General features: G+C 47.2%; 1 protein-coding gene across 1 annotated transcript in view; it reads left to right on the top strand.

Annotated features, from left to right (window-relative positions):
* Positions 1-435: 435 nt before the first annotated feature.
* The window catches only part of LOC142488299 (uncharacterized), a 213,635-nt gene continuing 196,809 nt past the window's right edge, over positions 436-17,261 (top strand). Inside the window, exons 1-3 of the mRNA XM_075588672.1 lie at positions 436-528; positions 1,086-1,935; positions 2,221-2,334. Coding sequence (XP_075444787.1) covers positions 436-528; positions 1,086-1,935; positions 2,221-2,334 — 1,057 coding nt within the window. The remainder of the gene's footprint in view (positions 529-1,085; positions 1,936-2,220; positions 2,335-17,261) is intronic.

The following is a 17,261-nucleotide window of genomic DNA, read 5'->3' as shown; positions in this document are numbered from 1 at the left end:
CCCAGGCCCTCCTTTTATATAATAATAGCATGTTCTTCTATAGCGCTGCTAGTTTTACGTAGCGCTTTACAGAGACATTTTGCAGGCACAGGTCTCTGCCCCGTGGAGCTTACAATCTATGTTTTTGGTGCCTGAGGCACAGGGAGATGAAGTAACTTGCCCAAGGTCACAAGGAGCCGACGCCGGGAATAGAACCAGGTTCCCCTGCTTCAAACTCCGTGCCAGTCAGTCTCTTTACTCACTGAGCCACTCCTCCCATAATAAGTTATATCCAGTTACAATGGGCAGTGCTTACTTCTCCATAGGGGCTTCCCTGTATGACTCGTATACTCCTAGAATATGAAGCTAAATGAGGAGGACACAACGGACTTGCAGCCAATTTTATTAAGAAAAAGAAAACAAATGCTTTGGCTGGACACAGCAGCCTTTATCATAATGGATCCCTTGCCTTATGTGGAATTGCAGGATGTTCCTGCCTGGTACAAAGGAGCTGAATGTGAGAAACTGGAGGTGATAAGGGAGAAAAGAGTGAGGGTGGGAGGGATCAAACCCCCCTATTTAATATGGTGAGAAGTGGGGACAGGTGAGGGGACGTTACTGCACTGTTTCCTCTGCATTACCCACTTCTCAGCGTATGAAATAGGAAAGGGAGACTGTGTCAGTATGGAGCAGAACTGCTGGACATGAGAGAGGATCGGGAGCATTTATCACAGTCTCACTGATTTATCTGCTTTTTATTCATACTATAGAACTGTACAGTATGTGACTATGTTACACTGAGAGGACATTGCTGGTCTTTTGGCTGTTTATCTCCGACTCGCTTTATACGGTTTGTTTTACTAGATGGTTATGTTGTAACACAATCCTGAACCATTGATGTATTTTGCAGTGTTTGAAATGAAGTTCCTGTTTGAGGATGGACCATATGAATTTTTTTTGGTGCCCCTGTCTTTCCGACTCCTTTGGGGATAATAATCTTAGGTTTGAAAGATCATACTAAATGCTGTATATTTGCCCAATAAAACAGATCATTCCAATTCTGTTTTCTCTTTTATACAGACACAGCTGTCATCCAACAAATATAGATCAAGGAACCTCCGGTCAGCACCTCCAGAGCAGCGCTGCCCACTGCTAGCACCTCCAGAGCAGCACTGCCCACTGCCAGCACCTCCAGAGCAGCACTGCCCACTGCCAGCACCTCCAGAGCAGCACTGCCCACTGCCAGCACCTCCAGAGCAGCACTGCCCACTGCCAGCACCTCCAGAGCAACACTGCCCCCTGCCAGCACCTCCAGAGCAGCACTGCCCACTGCCAGCACCTCCAGAGCAGCACTGCCCACTGCCAGCACCTCCAGTGCAACACTGCCCACTGCCAGCAACTCCAGAGCAGCACTGCCCACTGCCAGCACCTCCAGAGCAGCACTGCCCACTGCCAGCACCTCCAGAGCAGCACTGCCCACTGCCAGCACCTCCAGTGCAACACTGCCCCCTGCCAGCACCTCCAGAGCAGCACTGCCCACTGCCAGCACCTCCAGAGCAACACTGCCCACTGCCAGCACCTCCAGAGCAGCACTGCCCACTGCCAGCACCTCCAGAGCAGCACTGCCCACTGCCAGCACCTCCAGTGCAGCACTGCCCCCTGCTAGCACCTCCAGAGCAGCACTGCCCACTGCCAGCACCTCCAGAGCAGCACTGCCCACTGCCAGCACCTCCAGTGCAGCACTGCCCCCTGCCAGCACCTCCAGAGCAGCACTGCCCACTGCCAGCACCTCCAGAGCAGCACTGCCCACTACCAGCACCTCCAGATCAGCACTGCCCACTGCCAGCACCTCCAGAGCAGCACTGCCCACTGCCAGCACCTCCAGAGCAGCACTGCCCACTGCCAGCACCTCCAGAGCAGCACTGCCCACTGCCAGCATGGATCCACGCTTGTTAAGTGAGTAGAGGAGATATTTTGGTGTCTTTGAAATCTGCAAGGACAGAATATCTGGTTATTTTGTAGTTAGCGAGTCAAACACCCAAACTAATCTTGTTTTCTTATAGATCCATCAGCAGGTAAGAAGATAATATATCTTCAACTCTGTCATTTTCTGCCAGAAGGGCTAGTAATACATTTCTTTACAAGAGATATTATATTATACAAATATCAGAGGAGGTGAAATCACAAGAAGCGCCCCCACTCCCAGCTTTACATGATGGATTTCCCTATTCTTATTGCCAGGTTTCCCAGTGGTTGTACCGGAGAGTTTAGAGATTAAGTCAGAGAAGGAAGAGGCGAACACAGAGGAACATCTGACCCCAATAAAGGAAGAAATAGATGCATTTCCTGTTTGTGGTAAGTTACATCCTCACCTGTCTTTATTCAGTATGTTTACAAAGTGGACTGAAAAGTCTGCAATATTTTGGGAAATAACATTAAATTACAATATAGAATTACATGATTTGTCTAAATGTATATTTAGAATATTGTTATTGTGGTTTGAACATTGGTAGCGCTTAAATGGTTTCAGCACTCAAAGGGTTAATAATAAAGTAAAAGCAATCGCTTCACCCCGATTCCCCCATTAGGAATCAGTATAAGGCAGTGGTTCCCAATCTGTGCGCCGCGGCGCCCTGGTGCGCCGTGTCTTGCTTAGAGGGGTACCGCGATTATCCTCCCCATTATCCTTCCCCCATCTCGCCTTAATGCCGGCCGGGCCGCAGGGGATTGGCTGCAGCTCAGAGGAAGCCGGGGGCGGGGCTTCCGCTTTGTGCAGAGCACACGGTGAGTGTGTGTGTCTGCATTCCTACTCCTGGCTCCTCTGTCTACTGGTGGCTGCGCGGTGTCCCGTCCCCTTCTGCCCCGGGTGATAGGAGAAGGTAGGGGGGGGGGGTTGTACATTTGCCTGTCCGGGCGGTTGGTGCAGGGGGAGGCGGGGAGCCACCTTTACCGATCTCCTGCCTTTCCTCCCTCACCATCCCCCCCCAGCCACTCACATCCGTCGCTACCTCTGCTCTCCACTGTGTGTGTGTGTGTCTCTGTGTGTGGGTGTGTCTCTGTGTATGTGTGTGTGTGTCTCTGTCTGTCTGTGAGAGTGTGTGTCTGTCTGTCTGTGAGAGAGTGTGTCTGTCTGTCTGCGAGAGAGTGTGTCTGTCTGTCTGCGAGAGAGTGTGTGTCTGTCTGTCTGTCTGCGAGAGAGTGTGTGCGTCTGCGAGAGAGTGTGTGCGTCTGTCTGTGAGAGAGTGAGTGTGTCTGAGAGTGTGTGTGTCAGACACCAACTGCGCACTGCAACTGTTAGGTATGTATATACAACTTTTTTACTTTGGGCGCCGCGGAAAAATCCTGATCGCCTTGGACCGAAAAAGTTTGGGAACTACTGGTATTGTCACGTCTGTATGCCCGCAGACCTGGCAAGACCCCAGTACTGAGGTGGGAAGGGTATTACCACACACCCACAGCAGTGAGGGCGTGCCCGGAGTGTGGTATGGCGTTGCCGGGCCTGTTGAAAGATAGTTAGTGATACGTGCAACGCCTTGGGAGTACAGAGTAAGAATGGTGGTGTCCTTGCGCCAGTGTCCAGGGATCCAGAAGTCAGAGTAGTCAAGTTCGTAAGCCAAAGTCCAGAGGTCACAGAGGTCAGCAAGGTAGAGTTCGTAAGCAGGGTTCAAGGGCAACAGAGAGCAGGGTAGTCCAGGACGAGCAGAGGTCAAACCAGGGAGATCCAGAGATAAGCAGGCGCAGGAACAAGCTGGAACACAGAGAGAGCAAAGCATAGGACTGCACACACAGGGATAACAAAAGCTATGCAGAGCAATGATAGAAAGGACAGACAGGGGTTATAAAGGAGGGAACACCAATAGGAGAGAGAGGAGGAGCAGAAGGTGAAGTGGGAGACAGCAGGGATAGGTGAGGAGAAGAGGAGGAGACAGGGGAACCAGTAAGGGAGATTGCTTGCCGGGCATGGGAGGAGGAGTCAGGAGGCTGGAAACCCTTACAAGAGGAGCGTGTGCGCACGCCCTCTGTAATCTGAGTGCGCGCGCACAGGCTGCGTCACGAGGCGCGCGGAGCGCCGCGGGGATTCTGCAGAGGAGGATGGAGGGAACAGCCGTCGGAGGTAAGGGCATAGAAGTAGATACCGAGGGGGGGCGGAGAGTGGGGAACGCCGCAGCGGGGGCGCGAGACTTGCGGGCGCGCGCTGTGGTAACAGAACGACGTCAGAGGCTGCCGGAGAGGGACAGGTGTGGGTAATAGAAGGGAGGCTGGCAGGGGAAGGGACAGAGAGGGTAGATGAGCGTGGGACATCAGGGACACATGAAGGGGAAGGAATCCCCTGAACCGTCACAGGTATAAAGTATTTCTGTATAGTGATGTCACAAGAAGCGCCCCCACTCCCAGCTTTACATGATGGATTTTCCTTTTCTTGTTGCCAGGTTTCCCAGTGGTTGTACCGGAGAGTTTAGAGATTAAATCAGAGAAAGAAGAGGCGATCACTGAGGTACATCTGACCCCAATAAAGAGTGAAACTGTTCCATTTCCTGTCTCTGGTGAGTACCTTTTCCCCTTTGTCTGCACAGAGGGATGTTATCTTGTTACAAGGCGCATGGTCACATTTAGCGAATATTCATGGTTCATTGCCTCTCATAGGAAGTCCCCAGGCCTGCTGGGTGTTCTGGGACAAGCCACATGCAGCAGAGTTAGAAGTGCAATATGGCTCTCAAATACGAAAATACAAATATAGAAATAAAACCTGGCGCATGTGTACATGGATAATGTTAATTAAACAAATGTGAATAAAACAAAATCAATGTGTATATTCCATAAAAGGATATGAGTGGCTGAAAAGAGTAGAGTCCTTTCTTCCAGACATTAAATGGTTAATGAACAGAAAATGGACTCAGTTCTCAATGCACGTGGAAAAAAGTTTTCTCCTTCACAGCAGATTATTGTCCTGTAGAGTAAGACATAAACCAGGGACAAAACATTGCGCAGTATTGTTTTTCAGCAATGAAGTCCTCCCATATGTGACTCAAAACAAATGCCCACTTACTAGAGTTAGGGTCTGCAGCATGCAGTGGAGAGAAACTGTATACGTGGTCTTCTAGATCCAGGCGTTTTCAGGGTAACACGAACCCCACGTGGTATCCCTGATCCCGATGGGTAATAGAAGAATCTCCTTCTCAAGAAAATATCTCCTGAATCTGTTCCAAGTCTCCTGTATATAATCTCCAACAAGGGATAAAAAGAAACAGAGGATTGCCCCCGTCACGAAACGCATAGGGAGGAGCCTAAGGAGACGCTGGCCTGGACACTCATCTGATCACCGGTCTAGGAACGGAGGTGGTGACGTCATCACGCTCGCGCCGGAATAACGCGAGGTACACGCGGTACCGGCAAGGACTACCAGAGACTGTGTGTTGCTGTTGGGTGGCCGGGTCGGGCACTTCTAATTTGATTTTAAACTCACGGTTCCTTGTGAGTATAATTCTGTTCGAGTTCTGGAGGCGTTATTAAAGTTTTTTTTAGATATTGCGCAATCCAAATTGAGATCTCTGGCCATTTGCACAACAGTTTCTGTAACCTCTGCAACAGTCTCTGTAAGGCCTTGGACATCAGACACAAAATCAGGGCACAAATGACGCCAAACTCCATTTAAATTGGATTTTTGACCTCTTTCCATGCCTCTCCGATGTTTCTTACTGCATGGAGAATGTTGTAACCCTTCCAAAAATCTTTTAAGGTTGGACCTCCTTCCACATCAGTTGCTCTGATGGCCTGGGCAAATGTTCGCCTAAGATAGTAGGCCTTGAAGGAAGCGATAACCCCCTGGTCCATCGGCTGTATCAATGAGGTGGTGTTTGGGGGGCATGAACACCACCATGACGTTTGGATGATGGTCATCCAGGTACACGGGATGGCCAGGAGCATTGTCCAGGAGCAGCAATGCTTTAAAATCAAGGTTCTGGTTCATGCAATATAATTGCACAGCTGGGATAAATTGATGATGGAACCAGTCCTCAAAAAGGCTCCCTGTTACCCATGTCTTACGGTTGGACTTCCAAATCACTGGAAGCGTGCTCTTTGCATAACACTTGAATGCCCTAGGGTTTTCTGCATGATAAACAAGCAAAGGTTTTAGCTTGAAATCACCTGCAGCATTTGATCCAAGCAGAAGAGTCAGCCTGTCCTTTGCAACTTTAAACCAAGGCATAGATTTTTCCTCTTTTGCAATGTAGCTTCTACTGGGCATTTTCTTCCAGTCTCATCAACATTGAACACTTGACGTGCGCAATAGCCACCGTCCTCTATAATTTTGGCCAATGTAACAGGGAAGGTTTAAGCTGCCTCCTCATCAGCACTAGCAGCTTCACCGGTCACTTTAATGTTATGCAAGTTTGCCCTCTTTGAACCGCATCAACCAGCCCTTACTTGCAGTGAACGTTTCCTCAGTGGTCCCTTCTCCATGCTGTTGCTTAATGTCCTCATACAGACTCAAAGCCTTGGCCTGAATTAAGGCTAAACTAATAGGCACATGACGCTGGGATTGATCTTCCAGCCATATGATGAGGAGTTTTTCTACCTCAGCAATATGCCCAGCACGTTGCCTTATTGTCGTACCTTGCATAGGTGCTGAGCCCTTGATCTGTTCCAAGATTCTTGCCTTGTCTTTGATTATTGTCACAATAGTTGTGCGAGGTTTATCCAAGGCACGTCCAATTTCTGTGTTCGTCTCTCCTTTCTCAGAGCGCTTTATTATGTTTTGTTTGGTCTTCAAAGTAATAGATTTTTTATTCCTTTTTGGAGTAACAGCACTTTGCTTTTTGCTTTTATCAGCCATGGTTAGGGCCTAAAATACACCACTAAACCTTCACACAGACTGTTCAGAATGATTTCACTAGCCTGCAGCCGTCTGATTGGACAATTGTAGCAATTTTTTAAAGCGTGGTAAGAGTGTCGGATTAGCCGTTTGGGCGTCGTAAAACGGGCCATAGGGATGCATTGACTAGCGTCGGATAAGCCGTTCGTTGTAAAACGAAACGTCGTAAAACGAGGACCGCCTGTACATTGTACACCTAACATTACCGTCCATTGTGTCCAATCCACACACCAGCCCACTGACTGGTGACTCCGCCACATCAATGCTGCCACTAGTTAATAATAAGAATATACTATCTAATTAGTGTACACACCACAAAAACTAACTCCCATTGTAATTGGGTTGTTACATGCTTGTAGAATTGTCTGCTGACTGATTTGTTATAGTTATAGCCAGGGCTCGACAAATGCACTCGCCAGCTCACCACGGGCGTGTGCATTTTGGCCGCTGTTTAGTGCTTACCTGCAGCGGAGACTCCTGGTGTCTTCCGGCCTTATCCGTCTTGCTCTGCAAATTCATATTTTTCTCCACCAGCTCCAGTGAAAATCGCCGCGTGGTGTCAAATGACGTAGCGTTGCCATGGCAACGGGACACTACGTGACGTCGCCGCAGTGTCCCGTTGCCATGGCCCGGTGACCATTTTGACTGCTGCTGCAGGGGGAAAAGCTGGCTTGGGGTGGTGACTGGTAGGTGTGTGGGCGGGGACGGGAGGAGAAGTGTGTGCTGCTGCCAGTGCCAGGCAGGTAATTTGGGCTAGTGTAATGTATGTGTAGCCCCCTTTCCCTGTGACTAAGGGAACCACACATGGTGATATACCTGATGCTCACAGGAGGCCTAATCCTCCACCACTGGGAGCCTGGGATGAGCTCTTTCTCCTCTCGGTACAGCTCATCCACCTATGAGGGATCCCAGTGTTGGCTGGACAGCGCCTCACAGGAACCAATCACAGTATAGAGTAATACACACACATGTATATAACACAGTTTACTGACACACACAAACAAAAACAATATTCTCGTGCAATACCCACACACAACCAATACCCCCCCAAGTACAGAGGGTGCCCTGGTCACCTGTAACCTGATGTCTGCACGAGCAAGCCCATCCAAAGTGTGTGGTAGCGCTACCCTCCCCCCACCTTGTGATGTGATGGTGCACAGTGGGTACCTTCCTGGCTGCGACCAGGGAATTGTGGAGATCCTCTTAGCAGAGCCTCATCCGTGGTCCCACGATGCTGGGTCTGCAAAGTTCCCTGCACTCCTTGTCCCGATCCGCCTTGAGAGGCAAGCTCCAGCTGGAGTGTCTCGCCTAATGTCTGAGGTGGCCTGTGGCCTGGTCCCAGACCACAGAAAACCGCGTGGCCGTCCTGTCACTGGGGCAATAGTACTGCTGTAACTACTTGGGAAGCGTCCCTACCTGGGGTCTTCCCTACAATACTTCGCTGAGGGGACTTAGGGCCTACGGGGCAAATCTAGGCATCTTGTATCCATCAGCAGCCATAGAGCATGTGCTGGTGTGCAAAGCATTGATCGCACTGCGGCACAGTGCATAGCAGTCGTAATGGCCCTTCAGGATTAACACAGTGGGGGTCCCAGCATCTGAATCACATTCATCTGTTGACCACATGTGACCGGGACATTTAAATAATGCAGGGAGATACCGGTACCCTATACCGGACCTTGTAACTCAAAAAGCAGGGGGTGCCAAGGGCTGAAATTAATGTGATTCAGCTTCGGAGACCCCCTCAATATTATTAAAATAAAATAAAGGCACCTTCACAGGGGTTAAGCCAGAGTACCTGGTTTATTGGGGGTAGGTGAAGGGGGTAGTTGCCCCCGAGTGGTTGGTTGGAAGGATGCATGAGGGGTTAACCCCTTAATTACCTTAGCGGTAGTAACCACTATGGTAAGGAAATGGTTAACCCCTCACACCCCACCCAAGAGGCCTAATCACCTACCCCAGGGCAACTACCCCCTTCATGCATCCCCTCTACTCCCGATAAACATTAAAATACATTGTTTGTGGTACTGTAGGATATGGATACATTCCTAAATAAATGGAATCCATTCCTGTACACTCTGTCTCCCAACACCTTCAAAGAGGTAATGAGTCCCTTCAATACTTGGATCGGACATCCACTGCATTGCTGCACGGGTCATGGGAAAGATGCAAAGAATTGTTGGTGCTCTTTAGATTACGTATCCGATGTGACAGTCTGAAGCGTTTAGGATCCACAGTTTGTCCTCTCTCTTTCATTCTCCCCTCCCCCCCTTCTCTATCTCTCCCCCCTTTTTCTTACCCCCTTCTTTCTTTCCCCCCCCACTTCTCTTTCAATGCCCCCCTTTCTCTTCCTTTCCCCCTGTCACGGGAGACCAGGACACCTTTTAACCAGGATCATTCACTAGGCAAAACAAGGTAGTGGAATAAGTGTGGTTTATTCGGGTAAACCCGCTTACGCACAATGAATATACAAAATACAGACAGAAAACACACTTACTGGAGGTCTGGGGTTGAAAACTAGAGTAAAAAAGGTGCAGGGCACCTGCTTCGGACGGCGTACCCTGACCGGGATCTGCTTTCAGGCTTCGCTGTACGTTTTCCGGCTTGAAACAATAACCGCGACCGCTACATTCTAAAAGCAGAACTTGGTCCTCGCGTCTGACTTAGTCTCTGCTGGGCAGGCTTTCCTAGCTCCAAAGATGAAGCCGGCTGCTCTGCTATTTACAACAGAGCAACTCTGAAAAGCCCACCCACGCTTCACAGATATAAGCCACAAGATGGTCTGCTTCTCTGACTTGTCTATCTCCTTACATTCCCTCCGCTGTTCTATGTTCAGCATGGAGGAAGGAGGAGCGACCAATCAGAGCGTCGGAATTCCTTCCCACTAGCCAATAGAAACGGGGGCTAGTCTCTAATCTGACGTCAGAGGTGGCGTGCTATGCCGGCTCGGGTTGTCGTGTGGGCGGGTTATACAGATTGACCAATCAGAAACATGTCTGGTTCAGCCACTTCCCCCAGTTAACCCATTGCCTCCCGCTGGGCAGGCTCCACTGAGTCGGCAGACCAGAGTGTCCTCCCAACGGGGAGTCTCTGTTCTCCGGACCCAGTACTCTGCCCTGCTCGGCCACCTAACACACCGACACCTCTCAACATCCCGTCTCCCCTTTCATCTCTGAGAAGACATCCCAGCATCTCTTTGTAATGCCAGGACTGAGTACTCAGAAATGAACTACAAAGTAAAGTACTTTTTAGCACTTGCAAATCCAGGCCGGGGATCATAATAATTAAAGCAGACTATTGGTGAGTCTCTGTTATGTTCCTAGGGAAGGATATGGCCAGGCCAACCTGCAAACGCGTACACGCAGGAAGTGCCTGCTCGTCGGGTACTTTGACCGGGATACGGTAACTTTAGGCCCCGACCCCATATGCAAGTTCTGAAAGCAGTTTGACCCAAATGTCTACCCTAAAACACATGCACAGAAAGTCCTCGATTTTATGCATGCTGGAAATGCTAAAACACACACACAGTCTTTATTATAAACGTACATTGTGAATATACAGGGAAATACACTGTCCCCGGTTTATGGTGCCACTTGACTATCGGGGACAAACGTTTTTAGCAGGAACCAGCCGGGCTTCACCTTTTATTATGAAGGCTGGATACCCCCATACCATCACACACCCCTTCTCTTTGTATCCCCCCCTTCGCTCTAATTTCTTTAGCGGTTATTAACCACTATAATAATTAACGGTTTAACTCCCATCTCCTGCTTCCCACTCAGGAGGCCTAACCACCCTCAATGGCCAATGAATGGGCAACCTAAAAAAAAATCATAACTTTAAAATACATTACAATAAAATAAGCACCGTGGCAATCAATGTAATTTTTGACAAATATTTGTATTCGTCTATTCTCTGAAAGGGACATAGAGAAACACATTGTTAATTAAATAAAATACAATTAATGTGTTTCTTACCTTTGCTGGGATATTGATATTTTGGGAAATAATATTAAATTACAATATAGAATTACATGATTTGTCTAAATTTATATTTAGAATATTGTTATTGAGGTTTGAACATTGGTAGCTCAAAAATGTTTTCCGCACTCAAAGTGTTAATAAAGTAAAATCATTCACTTCACCCCTCCCCTTAGGAATCAGTAGAGTATTTCTGTATACTAATATGACAAGAAGCGCCCCCACTCCCAGCCTCACATGATGGATTTTCCTTATTGCCAGGTTTCTCAGTGGATGTACTGGAGAGTTTAGAGATTAAGTCAGAGAAAGAAGAGACAGACCCTGAGGAACATCTGACCCCAATAAAGGAAGAAATAGATGTATTTCCTGTTTGTGGTAAGTACCCTTACATCCTCACTTGCCTTTATTCAGTATGTTTAAAAAATGGACTAAAATGTCTGCAATAGTTTGGAAAATATTAAAGTCTGCATACCATTATAAGATACCTGTCCTAATGAAAAAAATGATTTGTGTAAGGTTATATTGAGCATATAATTGTTATTGAGGTTTGAACATTGGTAGCTCCAAAATGTTCTGAGCACTCGGGGTGAAAAACAAAGTAAAATCCATCAGTACTATCAAAACATTATAAAATATACTTTAATAAAGTATTGGCCTTGGGGAAACTTTATACCTGTGAGGGAAATGGGTCTGGGATACTTAGGCTCGAAAACCAGGATTCTGGGGGACACTAGAGAGCCCCGGTGTAATTCACATCGCGCATTCGCAAATCACGCCTTCTCATCGGGGAGAATTACTGGACCTCTGGTAACTTTGTCCCCCGAAATCCTGCAAACAAAAAGAATACATTTCTACCCAAATATCCCACCTAAAACTTACATTCCCGAAGTTTCATGTCTATGACAAAGGGAACATGAAAAGTGGAAAAGCAGGGGTCACGTTAACTTTTGAATGTTACATTACATGGCCTCTGGCGTATGGTGCTATGTAGCTGCCATGGACCCACGGTTTGCAGGGGTAACCAGATGAGCTTAACCTTTCTTGTATAGCTTAGCTACCCCCTCCCGTCACAAAGACTTTTCCTGGGTCTGTGCTGATCTTTAAAAGGGGCTTAATTGGGGGGCCTATCACGGCTGGCCCACTAAAGTGACGTGTGTTGTTTAGAAGGCCATAAACGATAACCAGAGATTATTCTATCAGTCTCAAAGAAAACAAAATGCTTCTGAATGATTACTGGCGCATTCCAGAGAGAGGAGACACAGGTTACGCCTTAGTTGGAGGACTTTATTTAAAATTAGAATATCATGTGACGTCTACTGTACATACTAAGAGTTACATTTCTGATCGTGGCAAAGAGTCGCATGGTGTGTGTGTGTGTGTTTTTTGTCTTGTTAGAGCAAGGTTTTTTCCAAGTCGTAAAACCATCAACCTAGCAGCTGATTTACAACTTCTGTTATTTCAATGGTAAAAATAGTACATAAGACTTGGCAAAGGTTATGAAAATCAGATTTCAACAGAGGTGTGTTTTGGACCAAACAGCGGTTTCTCATATTTCTATGCCAGTGACCTCTTTGTGCGAAATCCTGACACATGATGATGTAATGAATATAGATTTCTGTTTCTAGGTTTTATCCTGTTATTTTAAGAAACTGTCCTCAATTTTGTAATCTCTTACTGTAATCTAAGCACTGTTTTATATATATTAAAACATTCTTTAATAAGTAATGCTTTGGCCTCCGAATGAACTGTTGCATGCTCTGGAGAGAGTATTTATTTACATTTTCCGACACATTTTGCTACAGCAGATTTATGTATGGTAAGTGCATAGTTTTTCTATAATAAACAGGGACCTGAGACTCTGGCATATATTCATTTTTCATATTTTGTATATTTGTTGGGTGGTGGAAGTGGATAGATATGATTGGGGTTAATAATAACTCATTGAAAATACCTTGCGCAGGAGAAAGTTGGCAGAGTAGCATTGTGTATCAACCCTGATTGCATATCTAAGTCACATGCTCACTTGTGTGCTGTTCGTTACAGATGGTATATGGGGCCGGATTGAGGGGAGATATTGTTTATTTTGAGGGACCTTTGCAAAAGGGAAAAGTGGGCCATCTAGAAAGCTGTGTATTAACCCATGTCCCGTATGCAGGTAACGTGGTCATAGGTGTGCTGTACGTGGCAACCCTCATCTGCCATTTACCTGCCCAAGTTGCATGAACCAGTGGACTGTGCGAATGGTTATTTGGTCAGATTTCGGTTGTGTAGCATGTTCGACCCATGAGAATAAAAATACATGCACGTTCTCCACAACGGTGGTCTTAAATAGCAAACCAATTTCTCCCATGGTACACTCAGGGAGTGACATTAACCTTGCATCTTATTTAAACCTCTCCAATTACACCAGGGAGAGAAGATATGGGTGTTATGTGCACAATCTTCCAAACTACGGTAGCAAACGTACATAATGGGGAAATAAGGTTATTTATTTTTAAACTCCTATATTTGCAACGCCCAATTGGAATTCTAGAGAGCCTCAAAGATGAGTGGGATGAACAGGCTGTTCCAGAGAAGAAGGTTATCCAGTTTGTAGAAGATTTGAAAGAACGCATTGCTCATATTCCTCCAATTGTACGACAATACTTAGAAGCGGCACAGCGGGCCCAACAGAACCTTTACAACAGTCATACTACACTCTGCAGTTTTTTTTCCAGGGGACCGAATAATGGTACTTGTTCCCACAACCGAAAGCAAGCTGTGATTATATTGGTACGGGCAATATGAAGTTCTAGAACACGTCGGCCCGGTGAATTATAAAGTTATTGAGCTAAACACAACTGTGATGGGGTACCCAGGCCAGTAAATAAAGGTATTTGGCCCGGCTGGGTGCCCCTGAGCCATATTGGAGAATTGTGATTGTCAGCTCTGCAACCCAATCATGGCAGAAACAGTGTCTTCTGATAAAACTGTATATGTATGTCTTATTATTCCAGGAGTGTTAAGCAGCGGACATTTCCCTGCTTCAGCACAGACCAGAATAGTAAGACCGGGCTGGGGAATGAATTGCATTCAGGTCCCCCGGTATATGCCCGCGAACCTCAGAACCAGGGTGGGGGGGATCAGAGTAAAGTTATTTTTAAGATTATGTGTATAACTGCAGCAGTGTTTTCGTGTAAGCGTGTGAAAGGAAAAATGGTTTTAAAACCTAGCAGCATAGGAGGCGGCTTTTTGCTAACTTTAGCTAGGAAGCTCCTCGCACCGTGAAATTTGCTGTGAGCACTGTTCGGGTAAAATCAAGAACTATCATGTCATGCAATTTTTATAGAGTTATATAAAAAATGGATGCATTAAAGTCCCCCTATTGTAATTGTACCAACATGTTAGGCATATGGGGATTTTCATCTAACATGTCAGTGACAGAGTGGCTACTCCAAGCTTTAAAGGCAGTCCAGGATATGGAGGTGTTAAAACTTTTGTTAGCAAGGAAGCGAATTTCAAAGCCACCCTGGCAAATGGCTGCTCTGCCCAGACTGAGCGGCGCCAGGTAGAGGGGACGGGCCCCATATGCTAAGCGGCCAAGGTGCAAAGTTGGCACATGCCCAGAGCAAACTGAGAAGCCCCTCTGCCATATTTGAAAAGTAGTGGCAACTCTGTGATGGGGGGGGGGGGGGAGTAATTATTCCCATGGAGTAGATTGGCTGCATGGGTTAAGTATAGGCCTGTTTAGTGCATAAAAAAAACCTGCAGCCCATGGGGAAGCAGTTCCAGCATGTAACAAGTTTTCAACATGCAGTGAAAGATTCATCCTGTAACCAGACTTAACAGCGTAACTAGTAAGTGTATTTTTCGTTGTAATAGTAAATCAAGCTGTGTATGTTCATTCTGTAAATAAATCACAACTTATTTTATCTCTTGCTTTGCTCAATCAAAGGATCCGGGTATTTTGGTGTTAAATGCTCTGGTCTCCCGTGACAACAATGTTTCGACCACAATGGTCTTTATCAAGTGAAATCTAAGTGGCTTAATAAAGTCCTAAATAGTCCATTATATAGTACCCACAAACTCATAATGCTCACTGTTCAATCACCCCTGATGATACTCATATGTGCTGCCTCCTCCTCATCGAGCGACAGTGTCGTTTCTGACGTGAGGAAAGCCCCTTGTCACGGTAGCCCAGGACTTTTAACACCATTTATATTTAAGGGATCAGTCAATAGGCAAAACACAATAATGAAATAAAATGAGGTTTAATTGGATAAGACCTCGGAAGCACACAGAAATACAAAATACAGAGAATATACACACTTACTTTGGGTTTGGGGGTAAAAACAAGGCTTTCCTATTTCCTACTGTAGTGCCGACGAGTATTCTAAAACAAATCTGGGGCAATCACCAACAAGACCTGGGTACATGCTGCAACATTTCAGTGACATTTCTGCAGACAGACTAATGGCCCATCGGATTAACAGCGGGGGTCCCTGGCAGTCCCATTCAAACTGAATAGGACTGCCAGGGACCCCTGCTGTGTTAATCCGATGGCCATTAGTCTCTGCAGAAATGTCACTGAAATGTTGCGGCATGTACCTGGGTCTTGTTGGTGATAGCCCCAGATTTTCCAAGGCAAGTTTTAGAATACTTGTCGGCGCACCTGTAGGTGCAAGGCGCCTGCTTCAGCAAAGGCTGACCTTGTTCATTCCACGGAGCTGGAATAAGCCTGGAACAGGTAACTTCACTCCTCAGAACCAGTCCTCAGCTTGGCTAGGAATTCCCTGGCATCGCAATGCCCCTGGGAAACCTTACCGGCGCTTCACTGGACCAGTCCCAAGACTATGTCTGAAAAGACTGAGACACACACCCTGTTCTGCAGCAGCCCCTTTTAGAGACTACTATGCCCTGTGTTTTAACATGGACAGAGCCTTTCAGCCACTCCTAGCGTGGGAGTATTCTCAGCAGCCAATCAGAGCAGGCTCATCTGATTGAGATCAGAGTCAGGGAGCGTGTTAAACCGGCTCGGGATGCCCTATGGTTGAGACATATGTTCATGCCAATAGGAAAAGCACCTACGATCGCCATCTTTTCCTTAGCCAGCCCATTGCCTCCCACTAGCAGGCGCCACTGCGTCCAGCAGACCAGAAGGTTCCCCCACAGGGAGTCTCTGTTCTCCAGAAACAGTACTCTCTCCTGCCCCGTCCACTTAGCACCCCGACACCTCTCAACATCCCGTCTCCTCCATCTATGGACTCTATGCAAACTAGATAGCATCTTAACCATATGCCTGGTCTGTCTGTATAGAGCCTTATAGTAATCGCAAAACACGATATAAAGTACACTTTATTACAGAATATATTTTGGGGGACCTTATACTTATAAGGGAAATAACTTGGGGATATTTGGGCTCGAAATCCAGGAGTCTGGGGGACACAGGGAAGCCCTGGTGTAATTCACCCTGCGTACCGGCAAATCATGCCTGCTCGTCGGGGGGGGGGGGGGGGATTAAACGAATACCAGCAACCTTGGCCACCCAAGTCCTGCAACCAAAATAATTGTATTTCCACCCAAATATCCCCCCTAAAACTGACACACAAGAAATTTCACAGTTCTAGGGCTAAGGGAACATGAAATAGGAAAAAACAGGGTCATTTTATTTTCCTGCATGTATTATCCTTGGTCTCTGGCATATGGAGGTACCAGTGACCCCACGGGTTATGGGGTAATCAGTGGGCTTAACCTTTGTTAGATAGCCTGGTTACCCCTCCGGTCACACCCCTCCTGTCCACTTTGCATAATGCCCACCAAAAACATCTGATGTAGTATCCTTTGTGCTGGATCCGTCATATTTGCATGCTGTTGCAAAGCTTGTGACCACGTAAGGCTGAGTACCTGCTGGCACTGAGCGCGCTCATGCTTGGAGAGTGCTCCAAGCATGTGCGCCGGGTGTCCTGCATTTACGCGCGGGGGTCATTGCGGGTAGTTGAGCGCGCTGGAAAGTCATTTTTTTTGTTTACCTAAGTGCCGAGCTTGGGTGAGCGTATGTGCCCGTGCGCGCACAGCGTGAGCGGGCACTTACATATATCTATGTATGTAAGTAACCGCTGCAAGCGCCGCTTGCTCAGCGCTAGCGGGGACGCAGCTTAATGTGCTACATCGCGTGATCATAATCCACAGACGTCATCACGCCTCCCTTGTACTGGAACACATCCTCATTGCATCTTGGAACGCATCCTCCTTACGCTGCGTGTCGCGTCTCTTGCGCTGCATCTCACGTCTCCTGGTCTCCCGATTTCACTTCAAGGTTCCTATTGGAGGCGTCTGGGTCATCTGATCCCGCATCCTCTATCAATATTTCCTGCAGTGGCGTCCGGTATCCCTTGGTGACGGTGGCAGTCTTCATCTTGATGTTATCATACGCGATCCGTGTACATAGA

Source organism: Ascaphus truei, chromosome 2, assembly GCF_040206685.1.
Source record: "Ascaphus truei isolate aAscTru1 chromosome 2, aAscTru1.hap1, whole genome shotgun sequence".
In the NCBI taxonomy this organism is placed as follows: domain Eukaryota; kingdom Metazoa; phylum Chordata; class Amphibia; order Anura; family Ascaphidae; genus Ascaphus; species Ascaphus truei.
This window is presented reverse-complemented; position numbering and strand designations above follow the sequence as displayed.